Source organism: Pholis gunnellus (genome assembly GCF_910591455.1).
Source record: "Pholis gunnellus genome assembly, chromosome: 23".
Classification (NCBI taxonomy): Eukaryota; Metazoa; Chordata; class Actinopteri; order Perciformes; family Pholidae; genus Pholis; species Pholis gunnellus.
Genome location: NC_136550.1, coordinates 2,114,998 through 2,125,180, shown reverse-complemented (window position 1 = coordinate 2,125,180; position 10,183 = coordinate 2,114,998). Strand labels below are relative to the sequence as shown.

General features: G+C 46.0%; 1 protein-coding gene across 1 annotated transcript; it reads left to right on the top strand.

The window, feature by feature from the left end:
- Nucleotides 1–3,609: 3,609 nt before the first annotated feature.
- On the top strand, nucleotides 3,610–8,688 carry cited1 (Cbp/p300-interacting transactivator, with Glu/Asp-rich carboxy-terminal domain, 1). The gene is made up of 2 exons (XM_079185159.1): nucleotides 3,610–3,702; nucleotides 7,390–8,688. Exon 2 carries the CDS (start codon nucleotides 7,411–7,413, stop codon nucleotides 7,984–7,986), a length of 576 nt encoding a protein of 191 aa, XP_079041285.1. The 5' UTR covers nucleotides 3,610–3,702; nucleotides 7,390–7,410; the 3' UTR covers nucleotides 7,987–8,688.
- The last annotated feature ends 1,495 nt before the right edge of the window (nucleotides 8,689–10,183 follow it).

Here is a 10,183-nt window from a genome sequence, read left to right as displayed (position 1 = left end):
TTGAAAAATTCCCACCTTAGAGTTATCTGGAGAGCACTGACGAGCGCAAATTGAACGAACCAGTGTGTGATGAAAAAAACAAATTATTTACTTAATTTAATGTAGCATAAATGTAGCATAGTAGCATAAATGTAGCATAAATGTAGCATATCGCTCAGAAATGACACAAGTGTAGAAAGGTTCATCATTGGAGGACTTTCTTTTGGGAGCAACTGGTCCTGGTTCGTTACATAACGAGTGTCTACTTGCAGCCCAGTTTTAAATTGCCTACAGACAAGATTATGACACATATATACATGTACATATATATATATGTACATGTATATATATGTATATATATATATTTTGAATCCCACCTAAACCAGCCGGGCACTACAACCGTCGTCCTCCAGACGCACGCGGATTCATTCGTTTTCCGAATATGAAAACGGAAAGCTTATTTTTGCTCAATCAAAAGTATTTTTTTTAATTCTATTCTCTCATCAGTTTCATTAAACCTCTTTACCACACTTGGAAAAATGACTTCCAGTCAAAGAAACGTCGTAACTGCGACTAAAACAACTGGTTTCATTGTGACATACAGGTTCTCCATGTTCTGGTTGTTTGTGTTGGACGCACCTTCACTGCTCCGAGGCCGTAAACAAACTTTTTCCCAACGACTTTTATGCAAATGGCCAGCGGCGGGTCCCTTTATTTATCATTTCACCACCAGTGCTTTGAATAGCTTGTCATCCGACTCTCGCTGTAGATTCAGATTAACCGAAGCCTCGCCCGTCCTGTTGGGTAAAGGGAGTTTTTGCCGGTTGCGCTTAAACATTTGCATGAGTCTTGTTTAAATTTGGGGAATTCTGTCAAAACAAAGCAGAACGCACACGCTCTGGGAGGAAGTTCATGCTGTTTTTATTAAAGGTTTAATCACTTTATCATTAAAAAAAACAACATGCTGTAATTAATTGTCCTTCTATGATGGAAATCACAAACGGTTTAGTTTGATTTGCATAAAGTCTCCGCCCCAGAAGGGTTGAACAAAGTGGGGCTCCGTCTATACGTCCTCCTCCTCCTCCTCATCAACATGTGAAGTGTCTGCGGTCAATGGCGGAGGGGATTTACTCGCACAATAAAGACAGATGCCACCTTTTATCTGCTTAACGGAAGAGAGGCCGAGCGCGTGGCACTTGGACCGCGGCGGCTGCGTGTTGTTGGCGCGTAATGACGTCGTCCCTCTGCAGACATGAATGGTGAATGGACTGTTTTTGGGGGGGATGGGGGGGGATGAATTGGTGGAGGTCCCCCAACGACACTTTGGGTGATTTCCCTCCAAAGCAGCCTTTTGTTTGTTCCTCGTGAATAAAATAGGAGAAGAGAATCTGGTCAAACTTTTAAACATTAAATCTGCATCCTGTGTGTCTGTGATCTCCTCTGATACCTGATAGGCAGCAGAAAGTAGTTTAAAGTGTTGGTTTGCCTCCAATAACGCAGCAACAGGGTGGTCTGGTGTTACAGATTCATTACAAATAAGAGGAAATTGATTTTGTTGCAGCAATAATGAATTGAGAGGAAATCAAGTTGTAGTAAAAGTTGCAAGAAGCACACAAATGAAAGTTTAATACGTTTAAGCGTGTTTATCTTGTGACATGTGTCATTTGTTATGCATAACATGTCTTCCTTTATATTTTAGTTATGTACACGTGGGTTTATGACCCAGCCGAACCAAATTGTGCGACCAAATAAAAGTGCAATAAAATAAAACAAGCTATAAATACACGTTAAGGGTTTTAAGTGGCCGTGACTGATTTAAGCAAAGTGACGTTAACGGCAGCCTGAGCTTTGACTCCGATGTCCTTTTGTATTTAAAAGGTGGTTAATTAATGAATCAATGAGACACGAAGCAGAACACAAACATTACTACGGTCTTTTCTTCTGTTCCAACCGCCACATGACGCGATAAATCACTCGGTACATATTCATCAGTGTCTCTAATCACACGAGGACGTCTCCACAACAAGACCATGCAGTTATGCAAATCATTCACAGACCACCAGTCCCTCTCTCTCTCTCTCTCTCCCCCCTCTCTCTCTCTGGGTGAGAGACAAAGACAGAAGTGGTCCATTTGATTCCTGATGGTGTTTTCACTTCAGACTGAGCAACATCTGCCCTGCGGAGCGGCGGCGTAGAAACTCTGGAGGCTGGATTCAACCTCACGAACCCGGAGCTGGAAAGACCCTATTTGTGTTGTTTCTTCCACAGAAGACGTGTTGACACGTCTCAGGAAAAAAAAAGCACACACATAACATGAAAGAGCGATGGCTGGGTTCCATTTAGCTGCTTCAGTTTCAGGGTCCTGGTATAGTAGTGCTGGTTTGCTGTCCCGCTGTCATGGTTTACGGGGACATTTCTTGAAAGATCTTCTACACACACACATCACGACAAGTTTCATTATGTTAATATGTTGCATTTACGAATGCTCAATGATACATTTTTAGAATCATTTCTTTACTCAATATGTAACATTTTATCATAGAAATAGAATAAGAGTAGAAGTGTTTTTCCGTTTGTTGTTTTGGTGACAACACATGTCTGGGAAGACAGCGAATGCAAGCTAGCTAGCTAGCTAGCTAACTTGCTAATTCCACCATGCTTTAATGTTACATTGGTTACAGAAAATTAAGCCGAACAGTCCATCCATCTCACTCTCCGCCGTTCCGGAGACGGGGATGCTAACCAGCTAACTAGCCAGCCAACTATTTCTATACCTCCCTCTCTCTTTCCCCTCGTTTCCTGTCTGCCTCTTCCCTCTGGATTGTCAAATAAAGGTGAAAATACCTCTTCAAAAATAAGGCAGGTTTTTATCCGTCAGAATCACAGGAAGCAGATTGAATTGTGCAACGCTACTCGCGCCTGTTGTGACTTGTCACTGTGTCGACGCTTAACAAGCACAGCTGGTTCGAAAGCTTCGTGGGAAAAGAAGCAACTCACGACTTTATCCGACGAGTTGTTAAAACCTTAAATAACACCCACACCCATTGTTTTCTATGGACAAGTCCTCACACGGCGGAGTCTTTTCAGCGTCAACAAGCTCTGAAGAATAAGTATTCATCCGCCCATTCCGAGCTGCAGCTGCACCTCGTGTGCTTCTACTGCCGAGAATCCAGTTTGTGGTACGATCGCAGCCGATGGGCGTGTACAACACGAATACACCAAATACAAAAAACCTGATGTTATTTATTCCTTGAGGAAAATGTGTGATATTTTGTGTGATATCCATTAAAATGTGTGAATTTTTGGATATTTTCTTTTTATTTAAATGACCTATAAAGCAGCATAAAACGCATATGAATGATTATGTATGCGTGATAATTTGCTTTATTCATAATTTGAGTCGATCATTATTTGGCCTCAACCAATAAGATCTGTCCATCCGGATCCTCTGTGAATCCATTTCCTGGTTTTGGGGATTCCCCCCCCTCCCCACACACACACACACACACCGGGCCGGTCAGAGAGGAGAGCGCGAGGCACTGAGCGCTCCTCATTCAGTAAGGAGCTCATTGAGGAGCTGACTAACCCTCCAGAGTCTCTGCAGTTCGGCCTCTAAGAAACACTTTTAGCTGTTTTAATCTCCACAACAAACCTCTCCGGACTCTCCGGACTCGTACCGGACTCCTCCGGGCTGCACCGGGCTCGGTTTTCTCCTCCTCACAGGTCGGTTTATTCCCTCTGTTGGGGGTTCTGTTGCTCTGACAGGACTTGTCAGTGTGTGTGTGAGTGAGTCTCCCTCCTAAAGTGTTTACATAACATTTAAATGAGGTCAAGCGGCTGTTTGTTTCTGCCTCGAGCTCAGCGGGTTTCGCTGCGGGAGCTCGTGTGAAATTTAAATTTCCTCTTTTGGTTTTGAGCTTTTAAATATCATAAAGTCTCTTTATGCCCACCGGGTTTCATCTTTAATAGTAGAAATGAACGATTTGTTTCTCTAAATGCAACCAGTTCTGCTTTATTTGAAGCATGTTTGCGATCTTACGTCATTTCACAATTAAATCGATAAAACATGTGACACCAGCTTAATGTTAATTGGGAGTTTTTCCAGAATCGGAATACTTAATTGATCCCCGGGGAGGAAAAAGGGATTATGTAGAATAAAAATGTAAATTATGTACATAATATACAACACAAGTAAAAGTATAAATTATGTATTAATGGAGCTGCTCAAGTTATCGTACAGTTTAAGCATTATAGTCTTAATAATACTTTAAAGTACTTCATTTTAAGAAGTAATAAGCGTCTTTTTCTAAGTTTTGCAAAATAATACAGCAGACTAAAAGCTTTGCTGCAGTCTGTTTTTTTTGTCTTCTTCTTTAATTGGCTTCTCATTAACCGCCTTCAATGTGGAGTTGGAGGCAATTAAAGCAAATGGTGAATGCGTCATGCTGGGACGGCATATGGTGTGTGTGTGTGTGTGTGTGTGTGTGTGTGAGTGAAAGGGACTCAATTGGCTCGTCACGCTTTAATTGTGTAATTGAAACCGCTGTTGTTGCTGTTGTTGTTGTTGTTGTTGGTGTGTGTAGTGAAGTTATTGTACTTTTATTTAATTTCTATCACATTTATTGACCAAACGCAGAGATCCACTTCTACTGGTTCAGCTACTGGTTCACACCTGGAGACTGCGTATTGATTATGTAAGCGCTGTACAGCAGGAGGAGACTTTTCAGATCATTAAAGTAAACGCAGACCGGTTCACGGCCGAGACGGCAGCCCAGCTGCTAAATTGAACATGTTTTAAAGCTGCAGCGCCGACATGCACAGCCTCATAAAGCGCGCTGAAGGAACACAGTGAGTCGGGTCAGCTGAGAACAGTGAGCACTGGCTCTCCTCCAGCGGCTTCACGCAGCATCCTCCTCCACTCAGCGCTGCTGTGAGGAGCTGCAGCCACAAGAACGGCTGTTATGAGCATCCACTTCTTCACTTTATTTAGTTTAGGAATAAAAAAACAACTTGTGTGCAGAGAGATGAACTCCAAGTTCTTTTAGCAAGTCTTCTACGTTAACATGTGTGGTTTTAAAAACTTTAAAATCAAGAAATTTGCTCTTAGAAAAGACTTAAAATCGCTCCCACCACAAAATCAAAAGCAAACCGGAAGGTTTCTCTGCTTCGATACCCATAATTCCTCAGGTTTGAGCTCTGTGGGGATTTAAACCAAATGTCAATCTGCTGGTTTTCGTGTACATGGACAGGAATTGTCGTGATGTTTCGGGTGAAAACGACGCCAATGGAAAGTCAGTTAGGATGCTTTTTTTCGTGGTGGAAACACAAATTAAACGCATCAACGCGACGCAGCAGCCACAGCGAGTGACAAAGTATTAAAAGGCAAGAACCACCTCTTATGATGGAGCAAAGACTTAAACCCAGAGACCAGAGTTTACCTGAACCAAATTGAAATGAGTTATTTTAACCCAAACCACAAAGGCTTTATGTCCCCAGAATAAAATGTTTAAAAACACGTTTATATTTAGCTTTTAAAAGTCCAAACCTTTAAAAAAAAAGCAGTTTTCTTCTGTTTCCAAAAACAGAATGTGTGCATTCATTCTTTTAATTTGTATTTGTTTGTGTCCTCTGGACTCAATGTGCTGGAAAGCTGTTGAGCGGAGGCACCATGTGCCCTGACAGTAATCAGTCAATGAATAATGAACACACACACACACACACACAGACCTTTCATTGACAGCTGTTTGGTATCTTTGTGTGTGTATTAACTCTATCAGTGGAGTGCAGCTGCATGCCTGCCTGTAGCAATTATGTTCTCGCTAAATACGAGCCAGTGCTGGGAGGAGGGGCTGTGTGTGTGTGTGTGTGTGTGTGCACATATTAAGTGATTGACTTACTCAAAGGATAGCCGCATGATGTGTGTGTGTGTGTGTGTGTGTGTGTGTGTGTGTGTGTGTGTGTGTGGTAAAGCACACACGCTGTTTGAACTGCATGTAATATAAACCAGCTCGGGGACTTTAACGTGAGCCTCGAGGAGTTTTTCTGCAAAAGGGTTTTCAGTCACACACACACACACACACACACACACACACAGAGTAAAATACACACATTTTCTCAATGTGTCAGGCTTTACACAACACACACACACACACACACACACACACACGGTCAGACATATGCTCTGTTCTCAGGGCCCATATGTATTTATCCTACCATGTGACCCAATCACTCTGTGAGATCCTCAAAGGCTCTGTTGTGTTGGGAACTCCATTCACACACACACACACACACACACACACACACACACACACACACACACACACACACACACACACACACACAGACCTATAAACACTCACTAACCCCGTTAGTACCCACAGGCCTTCTCACGGTTAATTTGCTGCTTAATAGGTCAAGAGGAAAAAGCAGACATCAAGCGAACACACACACAGACACACACACACACACACACACACGAGTCATGCGGCCGCCCAGTCACCGGGCTCGGCTCGTTGTGCGTTTCTCAGACAACCAGGACTCCGGTGATTTAAAGGAACTGGAGTAAAGCCGCTCTTAAGTCAACAACGCCGTCGTTGTGTTGCGGTCTGAAAGCAGCCGCGTGTTTGTCAGGAAACGCTGTTTAACGAGCACTTAAGTTATTCGTCGTCCTTTCTTTAGTGAGTGGAAGCGTTTAAAAGTCACTGTGGGGAAGTTTTATCTGGTCCTGAACCAGTCTCAGTGTAGTCCTGATCCTCTATCAGACCTCCATCAGTAAAGAGACCATCAGAGAGAAGATGGTCTGTTTCTATAGAGTTATTCTTGATGCTCGTCATCGGAGCCACCGGGTCGGATTCTGGTGAAACCAGATGAACTCATGCAGGTTCACCAGAACCTCCTTCAGCTCAGACTCCAGCAGAGACCTGGTCCACCGTGGACCGACCCAGATCCGGCTTCTCTGCAGCCTTGGACCCGTAGTCGGAGCTCCGGAGGGAGGAGGAGAGCTCAGCTCCCGGCAGCAGCGTTTCCTCCTCCTCCTCCGCTCTCGTCCTGGGTCTCCAGCACCGACACCACGCTGCTGGAGACCCAGGACGTATTGCTGGACCCGCTGGAGGGAAGGGGGGCACGGGAGAACCAGAACCAGGCCTGAGAGGGGCCGACTGTCAGACCTGCTGCAGTAACATGAGAGCTTTTCTAAAGGGAATCAAATCTAGATATATGAAACATGCTACAATAAAGTTATAAAAACATTTCCTGTTTGGTTCTCTTGTGTGTTTACAGTGAATTCTTGTGTTTCATGACATGCAGCCTCCATGATGGAGCCTCTAACGAGTTTATCTAACGAGTTCATCTCGTCCCCTTCACGTCCCACTTTCATGACATTGGGTAACATCTCCCTCTTTCTCCCGGCAGGCTCTGGTGTTTCTCCTGGTGATGACCTCGCTGCTGTTCCCTGGCAACGCCCACGCTGCGATGAAGGACCTCTCCTCCTCCTCCTCCTCTCCGCTCAGCTCCCTGCTCCACTACCCGTCCTCCAAGACCTCCGCGGCGCCGTTCTCCCCGTCCGCCGGCGCCGCCTCGCCGCCCGGGTCGTCGCTGTCGTCGGCCCCGCTCGCCAAACCGCAGCCCTTCTGCCTCCAGACGGGGCCCCACCTCATCGCCAGCATGCAGCTGCAGAAGCTCAACTCGCACTACCAGAACCTCGCCGGGGCCTCACCGGGACACCCGGCGCCCGGAGGCCCCCAGCGGGGCTTCGGGGCCTCGCCCCTGGGCCCCGGGAACCAGCTCCTCGGGGCGTCCGGGGGCCTCGGCGGAGGCGGGATGGGCGTCGGCATGGGGGGGAACCAAAGCTCCGCCGCCGGCGGGATTATCGACTTTGACCCCGTGGACGAGGAGGTCCTCATGTCGCTGGTGGTGGAGCTCGGTTTGGACCGAGCCAACGAGCTGCCCGAGCTCTGGCTCGGGCAGAACGAGTTCGATTTCATGTCGGACGTGCCGGCCGGTTGCTGACCGACGAGAACAAAAGAAACTACCGAGACGCAGCGCGAATTGTTTGACAAAGAGAGAGAAGATTCTCTCTCCTCCCTTTCTTTGGTCGATCAAATGAGGAAAATGAAGAGACGCTGAGTGACAAACAGGAAGAGATTGGAAGCAAACTCTTGTTTCTATCGTGTCTTTCACGCTCTCTTTGTGCCGACCGACGGATAAAAAGAAAGCAAACTGTGTTTCGGTCCATTCGGTCCGTGCGTTTGTCTTTTCCAGGATGAAACTGGTGGGATTAAGAAGTCTCATTGCACACATGTTTTTATTTTATTTCTCCCTTTTTAACGAATCATCGGCAGAGTACGAACAGAAACGAGGTGATCGGCGGACGCTCGGAGACGTGTCTAACCCGAACGGAAGCGATGACATCATCGGCACACCTGTTGGACTTTCCTCAGCGTTCTTCTCTCTCGATCGACTTTTAGGAAAACGAGGACTTCACGGGGAGATCGGTGAACGATGACAAACACCACGTTTCCTGTTTTCTTAATGCACAACATCAGACTCTGGACTCCCGTCTCTCGCCTTCACAAAGACACCGATTGTCTTGAGAACTTGGTTCTCTCAATGTTCTGTTTCCTTTCTTTCCTTTTTTTTTCGTGTGTTTGAATTAAGATCAACCAGTCGTATTCACAGAACACGTTATTTAAGACAGCGGGCCGATATGCATCCGGACGTCTGGACAAAGGAGCGCGTCTGTAAGCGCGTCTCGCGATCGGCTCTACTTTCTCTGAACGTAATGAATTAGATCAAAGGGGGGGGGGGGGGGGTCGGAGCACGGGACCCTGAATGGAGGAGATTGTTTCAGTCCCAATTAAAAACGACGCGGGGCCTTTTTGTCGGGTCATGTGAGTCGCCGATACATGTTTTGTTGACCTGGGTTTGGTGTCAAGTGATCCTGATGACACTTCTTCCTACACGGAGGTTACGAGGTTGTTGACTTGCAGAGACGGATAAACTCACGAGCCTTTGGCTTTTCCTGTTTTATCGCTTTTAGATGTTTGTGTCAAAACAAGTTTGTCCGGCCTTCAAAAGATCCTATTATCACCACTCGTCCCCATCATTAGACCTGGAGGCACACACACACACACACACACACACACACTGTGGTTTTGCATCAACATGTTAGCATCATTAGCTCCCAGCTTCTGATCGTTCTCACTGCTTTAGCTGCTGTGTCTCGAAAGGTAAAGAAAACGCGGTGCTTACAACGTCATCTCTCCACCTGACGGGGCGTCGTGTCCCCGGGGGTTTGAATTGACCCCCACCCCTCCACCTCTCGCCCCCCTATAGGATCTGCACCGTTGCTGGTTCCTCCTGTAGACGGTTGCATGTCTGACCTAATATATCTGTTGTGGTAAGAAGAGACGGGGGCTCGAACCGTGCGACGGCAACAAAGGCCTTTCACCTCAACCCGGCGTGTCTGTCATCCCGGGCATTGTGGGTCTCCTCTTGGACCGCGCACACATGAAATAACACACCTGCATACGTGTATATATATATATATATATATATATATATATATATATATATATATATATACGTACACACACCAAGCTACAGCGGCGGGCTATACAAAGGAGCGTTGGGGATGGTGTTACAGCAGGGAAACGGGAGAAGCAGCCGTGAAACCGGCACTTGTTCAGTTGCACACACTTCACGGGTTATTGGGGTTGTTTGAAAAGAGATAAGAGCGTCTGGAGGTGGAAGTGTGTGTGTGTGTGTGTGTGTGTGTGTGTGTGAGAGGGGAAACTATGAGCAGCAGGAAGACCACATGGCGGAGGGAAAACAACGCGCCGTGCCTCGTTCATTTATTTAGATACAGACAGGTCGGCTTACACACACACACACACACACACACACGCTGCCTAATGCCAGCTCTTGATGTGCATCAGAGTCTCGGTTTCTGTCATTAAACTTCCTTTTTGTTTCCTAAATGATACGCATGAAGCGGTGATTAATGAAAACCTGACGACGGGAGTAATTTGACTTTATAAAAAAGGGATTTAGCAGAAAGACGCTTCTCATCGCCTTCAAATCCAAAAGACAGACGCTCTGATTCTGGTTTTCCGGCCCGTCTCGTCGACTAAGTGGGTCAAAACAACATTCTTCACATTACAGAAAGTCTCGTGTTTGTTTCCATCTGCTCGACATTGTTTTAAAG